Source organism: Chlamydomonas reinhardtii, chromosome 17 (assembly GCF_000002595.2).
Source record: "Chlamydomonas reinhardtii strain CC-503 cw92 mt+ chromosome 17, whole genome shotgun sequence".
Taxonomy (NCBI): domain Eukaryota; kingdom Viridiplantae; phylum Chlorophyta; class Chlorophyceae; order Chlamydomonadales; family Chlamydomonadaceae; genus Chlamydomonas; species Chlamydomonas reinhardtii.
The window spans coordinates 1,256,715-1,276,928 of NC_057020.1; the positions used below are offsets into that span (position 1 = coordinate 1,256,715).

The following is a 20,214-nucleotide window of genomic DNA, read 5'->3' on the forward strand; positions in this document are numbered from 1 at the left end:
GCTCAGCCCAAAAAACCTGCTGGCTCCGACGCGGGCTCCGAAGCGGGTTGTTCAGGGCCACGCGGGTATGCAAGTTTGGGGCAGGCAGGGGCCGCAGCAGCAGGAGCAGCACGACCACCCAGACTGCACGGTTTGACCGGGACCCTGCGGCTGACGAAACCCCTAGGGAACCTGTGTGAGGCCGGGGATTTAGGACCTTTCTACCCCAGCCTACGCCCCTGGCCCATCAGTGCCGCTGCTGGCGCGCAGACACGCGGTCCACCGCGGCCTAGCAGACCAGCACTTCCAGCGTTTGACACCTGCACCCGATCCACTGACTTTTAGTGCTAGTGAACGTTGGAAATCTTGGAATGATTGGATGACAGGAACGGCGGTAACACATGGCGCAGTGCCATACACAGGCCGAAGCCACAACCATGTCTAGGTCACGGCCACCCCCCTGACCTCGGTTGGCCGGTGTCGCCGTCTTTGGCCGCACGCACGGGCCGCACGGCACGCTGCATCAAGTCTTCATGCACACCACACCGCACTGCACAAGCTCCTCTCGCATGGTATCATGCCGGCGACTCCATACCATACAAACATATACCTACACATGCACGGGCAAGCTTTCAATCTCGCAGCTTTCCTACGACTGAACGGACACTCCCAGCCCCACCAGTATGCTTTGCTTCATTGGGTCACGTCATATCTTGTAATTAGATCACGTCAAATGCGTAGCCTACCGCCCACCCTTCCTCGTTCGTTGCAATCCGCGCGCCTTGTATTGATCACATACACACGCGCACAGCCAGCCACGCAAACACACAACATGAGAATCCCTTGTTGGGTACTCGACCCCACGCATTCAGTGTGATGTTGAGCAAGGTTGGAATCATGCACAACAGCACAGTGCACTACCGCACTCACACGTGCTCAAAGCCTGCTATCGACGCGTTCACGAACCGTGCAAGAGCTACACGGTCAGCAGGGCAGGGGGTTGTGGACTTGGTCATCGAGTCCAAACGGACCAAGGTGCAACCAAAGGGTGCCGGAATAATACACGATGACTCAGGAGCACCACACGCAGTCATGAACAGGGCAGGGATGAAAACAGTAACGCACAGCACGCGTATCGAGTTCGCCCAGCGCCTGATAAATCTACAGTTTGCCCACACCGCACCGGAGTTTACGGTGGCAGGCAAGACCCTCAGCAGGGAATCGCACACGACATGCGCAGCACGCGCACACTCCTGCATACGTATGCCGTACTCGCATGTACGTACCCAGCCCACCCACCCCAGCCAGCCATAATAACAGAGCGTGCAAATCACCGGCTGTCTGCCTGCCTGCCTGTTGCCCTGCCTGTCCTGCTCCGCACGCAGCTGCCTGCGCTGATCACATAACCCTGCAACCTCTGCGAGTCCAACCCCTGTTCAGTCCAGCTGTTGCTAATGGAAGGCAAGCTGCGCCTATAGCTAAGCGTTGTAGATGTCCGCCATGAATCGCTCGCTGGACACGCGCTCGCCGTCGGCGTGGCCCTCCTCGCCCTCGCCGTCCACCTCCGCGTAGTCGTCGTGGTCGTCCGTGTAGCCGTCGCCCTCGTCGCCCATGACGTCCATGCCGCCGCCCGGGCCGTGCATGGGCTCCGTGGTGATGGTCCTGAGGCCAGCGAGCGGGCGGCACGTCACGGGAAGGCAACGGGGGCGTGAGCACGTCACCGTCACAAACGCAGCTCACTCGCGAACGCCTCCAGTGCAGCGCGGCCTCACTACGGTAGTAGGGTACCCAAGCTGCAACGCCGGCACGCACAGCGTTCCTACACCGACACGTATCGCTGCTTCCCGTCCCTTGCCTTGCCGCAGCACAACTCCCCCGCCCATGCCCACGCCAACGCCTGTCCCTGGTCCCTCAGTATCATCACCGCACCTGCGGATGACCTCCACCGCCACCACTTCCTGCTCGCACTCCACGAAGCGCTCCATGGCCTCCTGCACCAGGCTGGCATTCTGGCTGCGGTGCAGCGCCGCCATCACGCTGGGCTGGTTGCGGTACTTGGTCACCTGCGGGCATAAGGTTGGGTGTGTATGCATGCGCGTGTGGTGGGTGGGGTGCTTGCACGCGCGGCGGCAGGCCAGGCATGTGAACACAGCAAGTTCATGAAACGCACACCCCTTCTCGTGCGCCGCACACTCTGCCATTCCCACTTCTCTAACTTCGCCCGCCCTGCTGCCGCCGCGTCTCACCTTTTCGTTCTTGATGACCAGCAGTGTGACCGGCCCCTTGGCCACCACGGTGCTGGGGCTGGGCGCGGGCTTGCCGTCGATGCACAGCTCGCCCACCACACTGCCCGGGCCGCGCGTGGTGACCAGCTGCATGGAGCCCCGCCGCTTGCGCCGCACCGCGTGCTGCTTGGCGCGCAGCACCATCTGCGCCATGCGGCTGTGCATGGAGTCGGAGCGCTGGATGGCCTTCTGCGCCAACTTGCTGGTGGTGGACCACTCCTGCGGCGGCGTGGCGAGCAAGGCGGGTTTACAAGCATAGTGAACTGGTTAGGAGAAGGCGGGGTGTGATGTGTAAAGGGTGGAATGTTGGGGCCAAAGGCAATGCGAGGCAGGCGCGGGGGTGAAGCGGCAGCGACACACACAGAGGGGGGGCATAGAGGCAGCGACCAGCGACTGGGAGGGGACATTTGACCACCGGTCACCGAGGAGGCAGCGGCAACCCCAGTATGAGGCACCTGTACCACCACGAACGCACCTGGATGGACGAGCGGTCCAGCGGCGCGCCGCCAGTAGACACGCCTAGCACGCGCGTGAGGATGTTGGTGGCGTTGTAGGACGAGGTGGAGTGGCGCCGCATGCGGCCCTTGCGCGCCGCCTGCGTAATGTGGCAAGGAGTTGCGAAAACATACGCTTGGAACACGTCGAGTGCGCAATTAACATGGGTGCGCGACCCAGCACAACCCTGGACTGAACGACAGCAACAGCGCCAGGGTCTCCAGCATCCAGTAGCGCCCGCTCCCGCCGCCCCTTCCCCCAAGGCCTACTCCCATACTACAATAACTCACGTCGGCGCCGGGTCTGCGGAAGGCGGCCAGCGGCTGCGCTGAGCTGTACGCGCCGTCGCCCTCATAGTACTCGGGCGGCGGCGGCCCCGGCGGCCCGCTGGCGGTGCGGTCCACGTCTGTGTAGGCGTGGCGCGGCAGTTGCCGCAGCTCTTCGTCGGGCGTGCGGCGCTGCGCCAGCGACATCGCTGAACTCATACCGGCGTCGTACGAGTCCTCCTCCTGCGTGGTGGACAGCCCCTGCGGCGTGAGGCGCTCCGGCGTGAGGCGCTCCAGCGTGGTCCGTTCCGTGGAGGAGCGGTCGCCAGACACACGAGAGCGAGGGGCGCGGCCACCGGCGGCGGCGGCCGCCGCCGCTGTCGCGTCGTCGTCCTCCATGCCGCGCATGGAGTCGTGTCCGCGGTCGCGGCCGCCGCCGGCGGCGGTGATGACAGCACCGCCGGGACCGTAGCGCGGCGAGACCTTGGTGCTGGTGCGGTCCGGCTCCGCCACATCCATGTCCTCCAGCGGCGGGTGCGTGGGCTCCAGGTCGTGCGTCTGGGAGCGCCGCACCGAGCCACGGAACCGGCTCATTGCCCCCACGCCGCTGCCGCCGCCGCCACCGCCACCGGACGCTATCAACTCCGGCAGCGGATGCAAGACCCCGCCCGGTGCCGCGCCGCCGGCGCTGCTGGAGTTGGAGCCTGCGCGCGCGATGAGTGGGCCCGCCAGGTTGCCGCCGCCGCTGGGCGCGCGCGGTCCCAGCGGTTGCGGGTGCGGCACAATGCCGCCTGGCAGGCCGCCGCCGCCGATCTGCACCGGCGCCGGCCGCTCGCGGCGCCAGCCGCCTCTCGACGAGGAGGCCTGCATGCTGATGTCCGCGTTGCTGATGATGCTGTCCGCGCTGTTGGCCTTGCTGGCGGCGCCCTCGCTCGCCACCGAGTCGTTGCCGCCCATGATCGCCTCGAACACCGGCAGCAGCCCCGGCATGGGCTTGCTGCCGTGCTCCGCGCTGTGCATGCGGCTGAGGCTGCTGGCGGGCGACACAGACCCCGGCGGCCCCGACGCCACCACCACGCCGGCGCCGCCCATCGCGCCGCCCTGCTTGCGGAAGCTGCCCTTGCCGCCCGCCGTGACGCTGAGCCGCCGCGACTCCGTCGGCGACAGCAGCAGCACATCGTCCTCCTTGTCTTTGTCCCTGTGCTTGTCCTTGCCGCCGCTCCCTGACTCGCCGTTCTCCTTGTGCCCGTCCTTCTTCCGGTCCTTGAAGGATGAGCCCGGGTGGTGCGGCGGCAGTGGCGGGTGGCCCAGCGTGCCCGAGCCCAGGGTGGAGGGAAAGGACAGGGCGCCGCCGGAGGAGTTGGGCGGCGTGCTGGGGTTGGGGACAGAGGCATGGGGCCCGAGTAAGGAACCGCCGCGGCGGCTGGTGCTGCCGCCGGCGGCCTCGTGGCTCTGCCCGTCCTCCGAGTCCATGGAGTGCCGGGCCCTGCACAAGGGCGTGCAGGCCACGGATCACAGGGCCATGAGTGAGGACTGTGCGCCAGCGACCGTGACGTGAGCGTGCACAGGCGGGGGGCACATCGCAATCTGTATCTGTACAGCCCACAAAACCCCTCCCAAACCCCACACGGCCGCACTGTGACACACATGCCAACACCCAACAGGCGCGCATAAACGCACCTGTTGGAAGCCGCTCTCCCCAGCAGCGCCAGCCGCCCTGGCCCCGACGTCACCGCCGCTGATGGCACGGGCATCGCCGCGCTGGCAGGGAGCAAGTCCGCTCCCGATAACCGGCTGAGCCCGCGCCGCCCGCTGTTTTCTCTGTGGTCACGGCAGGGCACACGCGAGCCACTAGCTTCAGCAACTATCTGTGAGCAGCCGCTCATGGGCTGCCTGTCTAAGAAACATAACAATCACTCTGAGCCAGCGCCCAAACAGATGTGCCAGCCCAGCCCCCAAGCACAATTCCTGGCCCAGCACACGGCGCCCCTTCCATCCGTTCCCATGCCCCACATACCCGCCCCCCGGCACTCGGCGCACCTCTGCAGCCGCGGGTTGAAGCTGGGCTCCTGCATCAGCTGCCGCCGGCTGTTCTGCGGAGACGTGGACGGCGGCGAGGGCACCAGGAACGGCGACTGCGCGGGGTCGCGAGCCGACGCCGACGCCCGCAGCAGGTCCAGCGGCGCCGTGGAGTTGTTGGTCGCGCGCGCGTCCGACTCGCCGTCCGTGGTGTTGTCAGTCAGCGAGGCGCGGTCGCGGTCGCGGGACGTCCGGTCGTGGTCGTGGCCGTGTTGGGGGTTGCGCTCGTCGCGGGGCGGGTGCCGCGTCACCTCGTCGTCCAGCATGTCGGCGGCGTTGCTGCAGGACAGGCCCAGTGGCGAGGGGCTGATGGGGCCCGCGCCGCCGGCGCCGCCCGGCTGCGCGCCGGCGGCACTGTAGCTAGGCAGGCGCATCTGCAGTGCGCCCGCGCCGCCGCCGCTGAAGGACATGCGGGGGCCCGCGCCGGCGCCGCCCGGCGGCCCCAGGCGGCTGGAGACGCTGTTCTGGCGGGGCGAGTGGAGCAGGCCGCCACTGCCGCCGCCGGCAGCGGTGGAGGAGCGGGAGTGGGAGCGGCTGGGGCTGGCGGGGGCCAGGTTTGCGAGGTGGGCGGGGAGGTGGTGGTGCGGTGTGGCGGAGCCGCTGCCGGGCGTGGGTGAGGAGTGCTGCGGCTGCAGCGGGATGGGCAGGGGCATCGAGGCGGAGGCGTGGGAGGCTCGCAAGAGGTGGTGATGGTCCGAGAGGTGGTGGTGCGTGCGGCGGCCGGCCATGAGCGACTGGCTGGCGTAGCGCGGCGCGAGCGTGGTGGAGTTGTTGCGCGGCGCCAGCGTCTGGCTGCCGTGCCGCGGAGTGACAGCGACCGAGTGGTTGCGCGGCGTGACGTTGGGGCTGGATCCCAGCGGCGACACCCTGTAGTTGAGGATGAGTGTGCACCAGCAGATGGTGGGAAATAGAGATGTGATGTGGACGTGCGGTCTAAGCTCCCTCCCCTGCCGCACCTGTCCGACAGCCGCGCCCCGAACAGCGCCATGAAGTCGTCCACGCCCTTGCGCTCCTTGCGGTCATCCTCGTCATCATCATCATCCCCGCCGCCCTTGCCGCTGCGCCTGTCGCTGCCGCTGCCGTCGTCGCCGTCGCCCTCCGGACTGCCGTTGCTCCTGTGCGCAGAGTGACCGCAACCGACCATCCATCCGGCATGAATGCCTCCGCCCGCGAAAACCAAGCTCTGCGTTGTACCCGCCATGGTAACCCCATATAAGATCCGCTCTCCACCGTTGCCGTTTTAACCCACGCCACCTCTAGTGCTCTGTATCTCTCCGTTCCGCCGGGCCCCCGCCCGCTCTCCTTAGCCCATGACCGCGCACATCAACACAACTGCCCACCCTTGCAAGCTCCCCAGTCCCCCTTGCGACGCGCACCTCCGGTTGTCCAGCACGTTGGCGGTGGCGGTGACCACCGCCTCGTCGTCCTCGTCCTCCTCGTCGTCGATGGCGTCCGCAAAGTCCTCGTCGGCCACCAGCTTCTTCTCGGACGGCATCAGCATCATGTCCACATAGCCCTCCTGCACGTAGTACAGGCCCTCCGGCACGTGCCCTTGGCTGCGGGGCGGTGGTCGGTGGGTAGCAGAGGGATCAGGGGCACGGAGCCGGGTGGGGGTCCAGCAGAGGGCTTGGCTGACCGCTGGTCGGTGCTGTTGGTTTGCTCCATGCCATGCCGTGCATGGCGTCGAGTCTGCTCAACTCTCGCTGCCTGCCCTCCCCGGTACACAGCCCACACAGTGCCCACGCGTTCCCTTTCCCTCTCCCTCATCCTCCTCTTCGCCCGCCCGCCCTCAGCACTCACGCAATGATGACGTCCCCGTCCTTGTAGTGGCGCACCTCCGCGTCCGGCACCAGCTTGGTCATGTCCACCGGCTCCGGCGGCGCGGCCAGCGGCACCGTGGACGGCTCCGTGCGCCGTCCGCCAGACTCTGTTTACACAAGCGGCATACGGCGACAACAACAACCACATGAAGCTGTGCCCACACTATGCAAGGTAGCATATCGGGATGAGACTGTTCCCTACGGCAGCCCTGTGCCAACCTGCCGCAGCACCCCAACCCCCAACCACCCGAGCCCTCCTCTCCCACCGTCCGTTCCAGCAGCTCAGCGGCTCAGCAGCTGCCCCGCCCCTCCCTCCCGCGGCCAGCCTGCGCGCACCGTTGCGCTTGCGCATGGCCTCGAACACCCTCTGCACCGCGCGCTCGTTGGAGGTCTGCAGCACCGGCAGCGCGCCGCCGCGCGTCACCCAGGGGTGTGCGGGGATCTCCTCCAGGCTGATGCGCTCCGCCGGGTCCTTCTGCAGCAGCCGCCCCAGCAGGTCCTGCGGGGGGTTGCAAGGATGTTTGGAAAAGCGGCACAGGATTCACTGAGACTGCAGACGGAGTCGTTACCACATGAGCGGCCGTCGGGGCGGCCGCGCTCCAGCTCGTTGTCCCCGGGGGGAGGAGATGAGATGAGAGGAAGGCGCCCGGCACGTCAAGTGCCGGCGGTGCCCAATACTGCCCACCCGCAGCCGGCCGCTAACTGATTTCTGCAGCCCCCGGCCCTTGCCGCCCTCCAGCCCCAGCCGCGGTCCCCGCAACCCCGCCCCACCTTGAGCTCGCCCGACACGGGTATCTCGTGCGGGAAGGCCAGCTCCGCGCGCTGGATGGCCTCGTAGATCTGGTAGGTGGTGGCGCCCACGAACGGCGGCTTGCCGAACACGAACATGAACAGGCAGATGCCCAGCGCCCAGATGTCGCCCGGGAAGCCGTTGAACTGCTTGCCTGCAGGGGCCAGGCCGCAGTCCGGACAACATACATGCCATGTGTGTGCGGAACAGAGCTGAGCTTGCATAGCGGAACGGCTGATTTTGTGCCCTGTGTTTGCCCTTCCCGCCCCTGGCTCTACCGGCTGAGCGGCTGCTGCGCAAAGTCGGCCGCCACACCCTTCATTGCCTGCAGTCACGCGCCGCACTCCTCGCTGCCAAGCAGCAGCCCTTCTCCCTGTACCCGGCCCCTGCGAACCCTCCTCCTTCCTCGAACCCATCCGCCCAGCCCAACCCCCCGAACCACCCCACGCCGCCCCCCTTCGCCACCCACCCTGGCACATCTCAGGCGCCATGAAGGTGGGCGTGCCGGCCGTGGCGAAGATCATGTCGCTCTTCTCGCAGAAGCGCGCGCTGCCAAAGTCGCTGATCTTCACCTTGCCCGAGCTGCTCATCAGCAGGTTGTCCGGCTTCAGGTCGCCGTGCACAATCCTGCGAAGCGCCGCGAGGTGTCAGGCGTTAGCGTTTTGGTGTCCCAAGCAGCAGCAAGGCTGTGCTAACAGCGCCGCGCCGCAAGCTGTTTTGGCACCTCCCCCATACCCGGCACGACGAGCCGTCATGCCTGCGCCAAGCGCTGCACGGCGCACCCCTGCCGGCCTGCCCCAGCCCGGCGCGGCCCTATCCCTGCCCCGCCCGCCCACCTGTTGAAGTGCAGGTACTCCAGCCCCTTTACCACATCACGGAAGTACTTAACCGCTGTGGCCTCCGGGATCGGGATCTGCAGCCAAAGTCAAGTCAAGAGCCAGCCGTCAAGTCGCCACCACCCACACGCGCGGTCGGCCCAGGCCTAGCCAGGGATGTCAGCAGCCCGGGCATTCCTGTTGCGCTAGTGTTCCCTCCCTGGCCGCCGCCGCTGCTGCTGCTGGGCCCCTTCCATCTCGCTCGCCCCCTCCCATGCGCACAGCCAGCAACAGCGCTTGCACGCAGCGCCCATCTTCAGGTTACCCACGGCTGCTGGCACGCATTCTGGCGCGTGACCTGCATGCCCCATTCGCAGCCCCGACCCCATACTGATGTTGCCCACGTGGCCTGGGCTGCTGCATGCCGCCCTAGCCCTTCCGCTGGTCTGCGCTGCCTGCCCTAGCCCTGGCCACCACAGCCAGCTCCAGTCCGGCTCTGCACCCAGCCAGCCAGCGCCAGTCCGGCTCCATGGCTCCAGCGCCACAGCTCCGGCTGCTGCTCATCCTCGCGCCTCCGGCACCAGCTCCAAGTGGCGCTTTCGCAGCACTCCCGGCATCCATCCCAAGTGACCTCCCATCCGCCATACCCGCATGCACGCCCCGCAGCGTCCACTCCTCCGCGGCCCCGCGGCCGTCGCTGCCCACCACCACCACGCCCCCTCCCCTCCCCTCCCGCCCCCTCCCCACGCCGCTGCGTCACGACGCGGGCGTGCGTACCTTCTGCGTGGGGCTGCTGCCCGCCAGCACGCAGCCGCCCTCCACGTACTCCATGGTCATGAGCAGCTTGTTGTTGGAGGGGTCGTGGATCACCTCGTACAGCTTCACCACGTTGGGGTGGTCCAGCTCCTTCATCACCGCAATCTCGTTGCTGTACTCGTCCTATCACATTGCAAGGAAGCATGAAAAACATTTGCGGGGCGCAGGCTAGGATGCTACCCCTGGGTTACAGGAGTGATGTCTCCTAGGCGTCAGGGTACGGCTTGAAGTGCTGGTGCTGGTGCTGGCGTGTGGGTGCGTGCTACCCCCTTCCTGCTCACGCGCGCCGCCGCCGGTGCTTGCGCGGCGTCTCAGGCCTACGCCCCCTCCACGCATGTACTATGCCAGTGGTCCCCGTGTCTCACCGTCATGCCGTTGGGCGTGCGCGGGCTCGCTAGCGGGCTCATCCCCCGCTGCATTTCCGTCTGGCTCCCTGGTGACAACGGCGACATCCCCACGTTCCGCATCATGTTTGCCACCGCCCGCGGCTCCGCCAGGTACGACTGCCGCCGCATGCGGCGCTTGTGGATGACCTGGAGCAAGGGGGCTCGTGAGGCGGTGGCGGGGAGATGCAGCGCTGCAACAGAGCCTGCTAAACGCACCTTCATAGCATACAACATGTCGTCCTGCGTGTTGTAAACCAGCTTGACCGTGCCGTGGGCTCCCTTCCCCAGGTCCTTGATGATCAAATATTGATTGATGAACACGTTGCCCTGTGAGCGTCGAAAGTTTGCGTTACACACACGGCTTCGTAACAAGAACAGCTGTGCATCCCCGGCAAGCGCCCCACCTTGAGGTGATCGATAATGAGGCGGGTCGTCTCAATGACACCATCACCGCCGTTCTGGCGCGTGCGAGAAGCGACGCGCACATCGTAGCTGCCGGTTCGGGCGACCGGCACGAGTGAAACAGAAGAGCAGGATGGGGAGGGAACTCCCCGCGACGACCCTGCAAATGCAATGTCATTATAATTGAGTGTTCCAGTACAATGCAACGGTCTTAACCGCGCTCGTGCTGCCCTCTTTTAGTCTGCTCACCAAAGCGGGTCCCCACGGGTGGGCCGAAGTCTGCGCTGCCCCGGTCGCGGTTCCCACGCGTAGAGCGGATGGTTGAGCGAGTTGGCCGCTCGTGGCCATCCTGGGATGTATTTGAAAAGCGACTGCAGCGCAAGACCGGAGCAAGCATCACCATCGTCAGACCGCCAGTATCATCGACCTGTCAGTATTCCTTACATGTCAATAGGCTGCTCTCCGTGGTCCGAGTGGTCCTCCTCTTCCTCCGGGTAAGCGGACGCAGACGAACAGCAGGCCCCCATTTCACAGGGCCTTTGGCACGCAGCCTAGTGCCGCCCTCTTAAGTAATGCATTCTGTTACTGATATGCTTATCAACATGCAGTTATAGACCTTGTCTTTCGCTTTGTTCCCACTAGTAAAGTTTTGCACTACGAGACCAGGAAGCTTGAGTAGGTTCAATATACTCATGTGTGACCAGAAAATTAGGCCAATGTACAGGACAACAGGAGGCATGAGTGGCTGCAGGTGCCAGGTGGGACCCCAGCACGCACACAATCAAACCCTGCGATGGCGATGGTTGCCCTCGACAGCTGTTCCCAGCGCCTACACGCTAGGTTTACGACGAGTGCTTAAACCCCTTACAGTCACACCATTCCCCCGCATTACTTGCTGCAGACACTAGCATTCCTAGGTTGAGATTGTTCACCCGGCCCCGCACTCTATAGTCGATTACAATGAGTCGAGGAGGCAGCGGATATGATAGACACATCACCATTTTCAGCCCGGAGGGCCGGCTCTTCCAAGTTGGTGAGCCCGCGGCGATCCCGCGCTTACGAGAGCGCATTCGCGCTCCCAGCAGAGCTTTTGCTAATTCCTTCTTTGGCGTATGATGGAATACAGAGTATGCCTTCAAGGCCGTTCGGACGGCTGGCGTGACCAGCATTGGTGTCCGCGGAAAGGACAGCGTCGTTTTCGTGACGCAAAAGAAAGTGCAGGTGTGTGGGCTTGACATGGCTTACATGACATAAGCATTCTGATGCGGTCACTAACATAGCGGGGCCGTGCTGTCCACAGGACAAGCTCATAGATCCCACCAGCGTGACCCGCCTGTTCAAGATCACGAAGTTCATCGGCATGCTGGTGACTGGCCTTCCAGGTGAGGTTGGGGAAGGGGGGGGGGGGCGGGCGCGGGGCGGGGTGGGTCGGAGCGGGAACTGACACGGCGGTCCAAGGCCGGTGGGGCCGGCCGGCACACCGCGCGCCCTGGCGCTGTCAGTAGCTCGGCCCGCATATGGCCGGACGGTCGCGACCTGCGCCTGACGCTGCTTCGTCTTGCCATGCGCTATCGCGGCTGCAGCGGACACTCGCGCCATCGTGCAGCAGGCCCGGCAGCAGGCGGCTGATTTCCGGTTCAAGTTCGGGTACGAGGTGCCGGTGGACTACCTGGCCAAGGTACTGGCCGACAAGGCGCAGGTGTACACGCAGGTGCGCTCACGGGCAGGGGATGTGCAGGGTTAAGGGAGGAGGAAGGGAAGGAGCTGTGGGGCGGGTGCTTGGGCTCGTTGCGGTTGAGCGTCGGGCGCGGGGAGCTTTTCCTGGCCAGGTTTGGCTTCAGGTAGTGCCTGTAACAGGACATGTGTGAGCGTTGGCAGCACCGCATGCTTGACAGGGGGGAGGAAAGCCGCAATGGATCGGACAGCAGTACCACCATCTGCACCCCGCCGTAAGTCCCCCCGCTTGTCACCCCCACGCAGCACGCCTACATGCGGCCTCTGGGCGTGGTGTCGATGCTCATCGGCGTGGACGAGGAGCGCGGCCCACAGCTATTCAAGGTGGACCCTGCCGGCTACTACGTCGGCTACAAGGTGGGGTTGGTTGGAGGGCTTTGTGACAGGGGCGGACAAGACAGAGGCGCACCACGGCCTACGGGCACAGGCCAAACCCCCAAACAGTGAAGCTGGCGGTACACGGCAGGATGTGAAGCGGCTACAGGCATTGCAGGCGTGTTCAACTGAGCTAGCGTAGGCCAGCCGTTTTGGCTGGGCCCGAAACAGCCTCAGCACTGGTACAGCGCGGTAGCGCATGGACAGGAAACATTGCGGCACAGACGGCCGATGGCCCGTGCGGGCTACTTAGCCGCACTCTCATTGCATCGCGCTGTCGCAATGCTCACCCCACCGCCCCCTCCCGGATCCCTTGTCCCTCCACTGCGCAGGCCACGTCGGTGGGCGTGAAGGAGACGGAGGCGAACAACTTCCTGGAGAAGAAGTTCAAGAGCAACCCGCAGTTCACCTACGACGAGGCCGTCACCACCGCCATCGCGGCGTTGCAGGTGCGGCCGCGGAGATGGACTGGCGAGCGGGGACTCTGCCACCAAAACATGGATATCGTAGGGGCGCATGGCACTGTGTTTTGATGCCGTTTTGGCAGTGCTGCCTTGTATCGATGCGGTTGAGTTCCTGGCCCGTATCCGGTGCATGCTCGCCAGACTAGCTATCCAATGTTCCCACACATACCGCCAAGCCCACCCGCATGCTAACAAGTATTGCACCTGCAACCCGCCACCCGGCAGGGCGTGCTGAGCGAGGAGTTCAAGTCGTCGGACCTGGAAGTGGGCGTGGTGCGGGCTGGCTCGGAGGGCGGCGACGGCTCGTTCCGCGTGCTAACAACCGAAGAGGTGGACCACTACCTCACCATCATCAGCGAGCGCGATTAGATACAGGGCCGGCGCTGGCTGCGCGGCGGGGAGTGGCGGAGGAGGCGGTACAGGAGGCCAGCGAGGGGAAGATGTCAAGCTGTGGAGTTAGGGGGTGCGCGGCGGCTGGTGGATTGCATGGTGTGGGGTTGTGGTCCGCGCGAAAGGCGGCGGGCGTGGGGTACCTCAGCGCGCTGATAGGGTCTGGACAGGAAGACAAGCGTGGCGCCGGCTGTTCCTAGAACAGACCGCATTGAGCAGGAGGGAGTGCACGGGGGCAATCCGGGGAGTACGCCCAGACGCATGGGTGTGCTTCAACTCCAACCCACCCGAGTGCTGCGGGTGTGGTTGCTGTCAGGGTGAACCACAGTCTAGGGGGGGAACATGTCGGCTCAGGTGCGCGGAATACACAGCTTGGAGGTGTGTGAAGGTGCGGCATGGCAGCGGCACCATATGTACAGTAATCGTAGTTATGCCTGAGACACACTGTGGCTTCGTGTGGGAACGCGGCGATGCCCTCGCCATTGTGCTGTAACCGGTGAACATAGAGCAGTCCCCAATTTTGATGCTCTTCCGCAGCAGCTCTGGATTTGGTACGCGGTACTGGTCACCGGGGCGGGTAATAAGCGGGGGCATTCGGCGGGTGCACAGAAGCACGGCACGTTGCGGCGGCCGCATCCCGCCTCTTCGCTCGCTGGTCCTTGAGCAATATCCAAATCTTCAACACGAACATAACATCATGGAAAAGCCCTGAGCTCGGGATTAAGAAACACGCCCCTCCACCTCAGCAAACCGCCCTCGTATCCATGCGGGCGGAATTCGAGACTCGAAACTTTGCTTGCGTTCCCTGCTTGATTTCAACACTTGTTTTAAAATCTGAGCTATAGAATCAATTCTGCATACTCGTGATCCATTGCTAGTGTCCAAATCTATTATATCGAAGCGAGCCCAGGCGCCAGCTCAAACCGCGAAACTTGCAAGCCTGTGGGTTTGCCACAGACCCTGTACGTATATTGTTGCATACTATGGACGCTGATGACCCGCAGCAGCGGCTGCTTCGTGCAGCGGCCGAGCGGGAGGAGGCGGAGGGCCGCGCCGTTGGCGATGGGGGCGTTGAAATCGTCGGGCTAGGCCTCCGCTTGCGTCAGCCCAAGCGCGTCCTAGTTGCCGGCGCGATCATTCTGGGCGTCTTTCTCGCGCTCACCACGTCCTGGGCATGGGCAGCGTCGGGCGCAACCTCAGCGGGCTCAAGCGCGCCGGGCTTGGGCATTGCGGCGTCGGATGCACAGCGCGTACTGCAGCTCAACTACGTGAGCTTCCATCCGTTCAACCTCATTTACCGGTTATCTGCCCAGACCCTCTTTGGGCTCCCAGGTGCGAGGGTTACTGCAGGCCGCTCACTCCCCAAGCAAGTTGACCGCTTCCCCCGCCGTGGCCGCTGCCGTGGCTGTACGTGCCCTTTCGCTGCTTTGATTTTCTCCATCGGTTGATCGTGCGGCCATTTCGTATCCGCTTATCCCTGTCATGCCCCTCACAGGAGAGACCGCCAGCCGCATCCCCATGCTGTTCTCGAACTACCAGCTGGAGGTGGTCCTGCGCACCATGGACCGCCATGGCACCGCTGCCAGCGGCAGCCACACCACACCAGCGGCCGGCATCCCCGACACCAGCAACCAGCCCGGCGCCGCCGCCGGCGAGAAGGTCGCATGCACCACCGCAAGCCCTACACAACCACAGGGCGCTCTGCGGCAGGCCAGCACCCATGCCGTGGACGTGGCGGGATACCTGGCCTCGCAGCCCGCCTCCGCTGCCCTGTACGCCGCAGGGCTGCTCACGGCGCCTCGCGCCGCGCTGCTGGTAGCGTGGCTGTGGGATGCCGACCCAGATGGCGGTGCCGTCGGCGCGCTCATGGCGATGCGCAATACACGGGTAGACATTGCGGTGAGCGGACCGGTGCGCGTTCGCCAAACATCAATAGTGCGTGGGGCCCAGGGCATTAGGGATGGCATATAATGTGAAAATATACTTGTGAACACGTACGCGCACATTTGGGCGGTCGGGGCGATAGCCTTGAGTCTGTGTGTCTCACTCCAGTGACAAGCCCCTTCTCATTTCGCCTTTGCTTTCTTTTGCATTCAGGGCGCCGCCAACAAGCTAACGTTTGGCTGGATGCGCACCCTGGGCCTGTACATGTGGCGGGACGAGGCGTCCAAAGGGCCGCAGGCGCCTCCGAGCGGCCTAAGCGGGCTGTGCTTCTGGGCCCTGGCGTTACTGTGCCCCAGCGCCCTCACCTGCTACTTCGCCATGAGCCTGGCGGCCACCGCGCCCTTGACCGCCGCTTGGGCCGTGCTGTCAAGTGAGTAATGAGTGGAACTACTATCCCATCCATGGCGCTCATTTTACCGGCGCAGCTGCACCTGGGTTGGAAGTAAGGCGTTGGATCTGCGGGCGCCGTGTGTGCCTTCTCTGGTTAGCCCCTAGCTTCATCAACCCATTTGCCTCCGACTTGCAATTGCAGGCCTCACCCGCGGCGCTTGTGAGCTGCGTGTGGCGGCGCACCTGATTGCGCTGGTGTGGCGGCGGCAGCCGCAGGCGGCGCTGCAGTGCGTGGCGTGCAGTCACGGCGTGCCGGCCGTACTGGGCTGCCATGTGCTGGGCGGGCTGTGGCTGGCGGCGGGGCTGCTGCCAGGCCGCGTGCTGCTGGGCATGGCGGTGTACATGTACGGGCTGTGGGCGCCGTTCGCGGCGGCGGCAATGATGCTCATGGCGCTGCAGCCCAACCAGGGCGGGATGCTGGATGTAAGTGGGGAACGCACGGGCGGGGGCTGTGGCTGGGCGGGAAGAAGAATGCTTGGGCTTGGACGTTGGGGCGATGAAAGGGATGGAAGGGCGAATAGTGGCGGAGACATGGCTTTTGGAACGGGCTTGCACGGTCGGCAGTTCGGCACGGCGCCATGTGGGTGTCCTGAGTGCTTGCGATGCCAACCCACATGCGGATTGAGCTCGCACAGTTGCCGTCCTATTCGTAACCTGCCGCTCGCGTGTCGCCTTGCCTCCATCAGATTGGCGGCCTGCACCATCACCACCGGCAGGGCGCCGGCGGCTTTGCCGGCGAGGATGCCGACGGCGCTAACGACGGTGGTGTGCGGCCCCATGTCCCGGGCACTGGCGTGACGGCTTGCGTGGTGGTGCGCCGCCGGCAGCACTGGCCGCCGCCGGTGGAGGTGCCGGCGGCGTTGCAGGAGGAGGCAGAGCACGCGCCGCGGCACCTGCTGTGCCCAATCACACACCTCATCCTGACCGAGCCCGCCGTCACCGTCACGGGCGCTACGTACGAGCGCTCCGCCATCATTGGTTGGCTGCAGCAGGCCAGGTGAGTGGTGGCTTGGCGCACGTGTAAGCGCCGCTGACACCACGGGCTAATGACGCTTGCGCTGCGGCTTTTGTATCCTACCTCACCTGCAGGGCACATGTAGTTAAGCAAAGCCCCCCGGCAACCCACTGGCCTTAACCGCACTTATTCGGCCCTCCGCTGCCAATCCTGTCTAGATCGCATGCAAACGCTGTGTATGTCCCTCATACGCTCATGCCCACGTCCCCCGCCCACAACCGTGTCCGCCCTCAGAAAGGACCCGCTGACGGGCCACGAGGTGTCGCCGGAGGAGGTGTTCCCGAACCTGGCCATGTACGCCGTTCTGGAGGAGTACGTGCGGGAGCAGGCGCCCAAGCTGCAGCAGCGGGCAGCGGCAGCGGAGGCCGAGGGTGAGGGTGTGGCGGCGTGAGGTGGAGGCAGGTTTTGCGTGACGTGTGAGCGGCTGCGACTTCATACAACAGCATTGTGGTGGCAAGTGGCAACCGCGCCCGCCAATTTTGGGTCGGTCGTATTTGGTTGCTTAGTGAGTGGGACGCAGCTCTGTACATTATTGGTCTTGCGATGAAGACGCAATTTAGCAGCATCATGGGGACAAGCGGCAAGGCCACACATGCCAGCGGTTGACACGCCCGTACATGCGACAGTACCCAGGGTTGGAAGGCAGAGTCAAGCGTGGTTGTCGTGCCGCTTGTAGTCAGGAAGCCAAGAACTGATACGCGCTGGTGATTGCGCTTACTGAAGCGGAGGCTCAGGCAGGCTCATGGGCTCTTAAAGCCGGGCTGCAGTGTGCAGTCGGTCGTCCCTCTTGCCTAAGTCAATCCATTTGTTGTGCGGGTGACATAAAGTCCATGCTATGACTGGCAATGGCTGTAAGAATGCCACCATCAACCAAAGCCTACCGGTAGTCTCGTGGCATGCTTGTCCTGAGCAGCAATCACGAGAGCGCAGGGCCAGGTTTGGATCAGGGGAGGTTTGGATGCACAGCACCCTGCCCAAGCCCCTGCCCCACAGTCTGCATCTGTATGCATTAGGGGTGCATCATCTGGTCGAGGCCGTGTGTGTGTGCCCATTCTGCAACCTTGAGCTTCCCACAGAGGTGCTGCGGGGTACTTAGGACAGGTGGGTTGGGGGGATGCAGCAGCCGACAGGGAATCTTGGTCCAACGGATGCACCTCTGAAGCGATGTCGGCGAGGGGTTAAAGGTTGTGTCGAGCCCGAGGAGCCCGGCGCGCAAGACAGACATGCGTGACTGGGCCTGATCAGGTCCCTCAGCCCGTGTGCCCTACTCTGATACTTTCATCACTCAGCTAGTGGCCAGTCGGTTGGACGCAGTGGAGTAACCTCCCCTGGCTAGACGCGTATGGGGGGCGGAGTAATACAGTTCTGCAACGCACCCGTAGCAATGTATGGGCGCGCACCCTGCAGCAACGCATGACGTAGAACATTCTGTTGCGTCCTGCGTTCAAGGGCCAGCTCCGCTGCGGATGTCCCCAAAATTGGAGCGAAGTCAATGCTGGAGCAACGCGTACCGTATCCCATGGGGGCACAGGTATGCCCCCACGCATGCCCTTAGGTCGCCCTCAAGCCCAAATGTGTCCACGCAGGGCCACACAGCCCACGCTTGCTACCCATACTCAGTCCCATAAGTCGCTCTAGGAGTGCGTTGTTGCCATACGCAGCAGGGATGCCGGATGCGCTTGTGGCAAGCAGCCAGAGATGGCGAAAGTCGGGGCGAGTGACCAGGGCAGGGAATCCCCTGTCCGCATGCCGTACTGAGACCCTGTAAATGTGGAAAGTGCCGATGCACCATGGGATGCGGAGGCCATGTGTGAGAGCAGGCGAGCGGGCAGAGAGAGGGCCGGCCGGTGCACGTGCAGTGTGTCGAAGCATTTGTCCTCTCGCATGCTGCCGAGCTCACGGCACGCGAACCAATTTAATCGAATAAATAAGATTTATCAAGTGCGCGTCACATCGGCGACGATCGTCGTGCCGACGACGGCTCGTCGGCTCGCGCCATGCTGCTTTTGCACGACGGCGGGCCGGCCCGCGCGCGCGATCGCCGCGCCGTTCAGAACGTGGCAATCAATATTCTACCAATTGGAGAAGGCCCTACAGTTAAGGCGCGCTTGTGCAACTCGACGACGGCCAGCCCGCAGCGCTACTGGTTGCGCTACGTACCCGCATGGGGGGAGAGGCAACAGGCGCCGTGTTCTGCCCCGACTCAATACCGAGGCTGCTCGCCCAGCCTACTCACAACTTGCCTCGGTACAGGTGTCTTATGGTTCATAGTACCACACTTGCACACCACCGCGCACCTAGCACCCGGAACATTTCAATTGACGCACTACCAACAAGTCCCACCAGCATAGTACCTTGCTGGAGCTTTTAGTACCGAAGACTTATATCAAGCGGCCCTGGTGAGCAGCGGGCGCTCAGCTACAGCGGCGTTTGACTCCGAATGTTTTCAAGCGGGAGGGCGCTGGCACAGCAGCGGGCTTGGACCCGGGCGTGGGCTATTTTTTCTGCCGCCTATAGCATGTGATAACAGCAGGGGATAAGGGGCCTTATGGGGGACGCTCGCGCAGCTGTCCAAAATGCTACAGGGCCGGGCCTTCTCTCTCGGGCGATGCCCTCGTGCGCAACATTCTCGCGCAACATACTCACGTTATATGTCTCTATCATGCAGGCCACTTGCAGCGACTATTTGCAGACCGGCAAGGAACTTGCAGCAGGCGACATCCCGACGCAACAAGCTTTCAGGACAGCCCGCAGCTTAGCCTGGCGGCGGGACGAATGGGGACCAGCAAGCCTTGCTTGCTGGCGTTGACGTTGGCAGCGCTCGCGCTCGCCGCGTCGCTACAACTAGGATCGGCACAGCCAGTCTATGGCGACACACCGTCTCCGCCTTTCGACCCGAACGACCCGGACGCGGCGTACCTCTTCGGCTTCCCCTTCTGCCGATGCTCTGACTACCGGTGCGGGACGACTCCTTACAAAATGATGCGGTTCAGCGAGCAGACGCTGGCCAACGGGAACTACCAGGTCTGCTTCAACTTCCAGGACGTTGGCTGCCAGAGCGGGAACGCTTGCTGCGACAGCATCCTCAGACTCATGGACAAGATTGAGATTCAAGCTGGTGAGCGATTGGGGCGGGGTTGGGTTGGCGCGGCGGCGCGGGGGAGGTTGGGGCCACGGCGGTTGGGTACAGCGTGCCGGCAAGCGCAAGTGCCCTCCAGTGCGCAGTCTTCCATGAGCCTCGGAATGAGACTAACAATTCCATCTGCTGCAACTGCGCCCCACAGAGAAGACTTGCTCTAAGGCCGTGGCGGCGGTGACGTTTGCGGGCGTCAACGAGATTGGCTCCACCCACTTTGACACTGAGTTCACGGTCGGCAAGATCCGCATCACCGGCTTGAACGCAAACCGGGCGACGATGCAAAGCGCGCAGCTGTGCATCACCATCAAGCCCCCTTGCAACTCATTTGATGTGTTCTTCGACTCGGACAAGCTGGGCCAGCCGGGGATTTACCAGTATGCCGTCTTCAACGGGGGCCACGACTGCTGTCCCGTCTGCGTGTGGCAGCAGCCTTCCTCACCTTCCTCACCTCCACCTGCCACGGTGACCCCTGGCATCAAGCGCCCTCCTCCATCGCCTCCCCCGCCTCCTCCGTCGCCCCCTCCTCCTCCTCCCCCTCCTCCCCCTCCCCCTCCTCCTCCTCCCCCGCTGCCCCCTCCGCCTCCTCCCCCTCCTCCCCCGCCCCCGCCTCCTCCCCCGCCTCCGTCGCCT

The 20,214-nt window shown here is 64.2% G+C and overlaps 4 protein-coding genes across 4 annotated transcripts in view; 3 read left to right on the forward strand and 1 right to left on the reverse strand.

The window, feature by feature from the left end:
* Positions 1 to 362: 362 nt before the first annotated feature.
* CHLRE_17g705350v5 (uncharacterized protein) lies at positions 363 to 10,834 on the reverse strand. The gene is made up of 20 exons (XM_043071986.1): positions 10,578 to 10,834; positions 10,383 to 10,504; positions 10,136 to 10,293; positions 9,948 to 10,058; positions 9,711 to 9,878; positions 9,307 to 9,468; positions 8,551 to 8,627; positions 8,184 to 8,341; positions 7,696 to 7,868; positions 7,261 to 7,423; positions 6,905 to 7,031; positions 6,481 to 6,660; positions 6,061 to 6,219; positions 5,066 to 5,971; positions 4,706 to 4,846; positions 3,050 to 4,511; positions 2,740 to 2,859; positions 2,226 to 2,483; positions 1,909 to 2,042; positions 363 to 1,641 (listed from the first exon to the last, which is right to left on the reverse strand). The coding sequence occupies exons 1-20, from the start codon at positions 10,658 to 10,660 to the stop codon at positions 1,458 to 1,460; spliced, it is 5,046 nt and encodes a 1,681-aa protein (XP_042914445.1). The 5' UTR covers positions 10,661 to 10,834; the 3' UTR covers positions 363 to 1,457.
* A 150-nt stretch (positions 10,835 to 10,984) lies between these two features.
* CHLRE_17g705400v5 (uncharacterized protein) lies at positions 10,985 to 13,601 on the forward strand. Its single transcript, XM_001691671.2, has 7 exons — positions 10,985 to 11,166; positions 11,260 to 11,354; positions 11,434 to 11,515; positions 11,717 to 11,844; positions 12,114 to 12,224; positions 12,575 to 12,691; positions 12,932 to 13,601. Exons 1-7 carry the CDS (start codon positions 11,094 to 11,096, stop codon positions 13,073 to 13,075), a joined length of 750 nt encoding a protein of 249 aa, XP_001691723.1. The 5' UTR covers positions 10,985 to 11,093; the 3' UTR covers positions 13,076 to 13,601.
* Positions 13,602 to 13,784: 183 nt separating this feature from the next.
* Positions 13,785 to 17,312, forward strand: CHLRE_17g705450v5 (uncharacterized protein). Its single transcript, XM_043071987.1, has 6 exons — positions 13,785 to 14,428; positions 14,592 to 14,995; positions 15,194 to 15,410; positions 15,573 to 15,853; positions 16,117 to 16,427; positions 16,680 to 17,312. The coding sequence occupies exons 1-6, from the start codon at positions 14,080 to 14,082 to the stop codon at positions 16,834 to 16,836; spliced, it is 1,719 nt and encodes a 572-aa protein (XP_042914446.1). The 5' UTR covers positions 13,785 to 14,079; the 3' UTR covers positions 16,837 to 17,312.
* Positions 17,313 to 18,694: 1,382 nt separating this feature from the next.
* CHLRE_17g705500v5 (uncharacterized protein) overlaps positions 18,695 to 20,214 on the forward strand; it is a 4,003-nt gene continuing 2,483 nt past the window's right edge. Inside the window, exons 1-3 of the mRNA XM_043071988.1 lie at positions 18,695 to 18,844; positions 19,114 to 19,563; positions 19,730 to 20,214. The exon at positions 19,730 to 20,214 is cut by the window's right edge and continues 2,483 nt beyond it. Of these exons, the coding sequence (XP_042914447.1) occupies positions 19,221 to 19,563; positions 19,730 to 20,214 (828 nt within the window). The 5' untranslated portion in view covers positions 18,695 to 18,844; positions 19,114 to 19,220. The remainder of the gene's footprint in view (positions 18,845 to 19,113; positions 19,564 to 19,729) is intronic.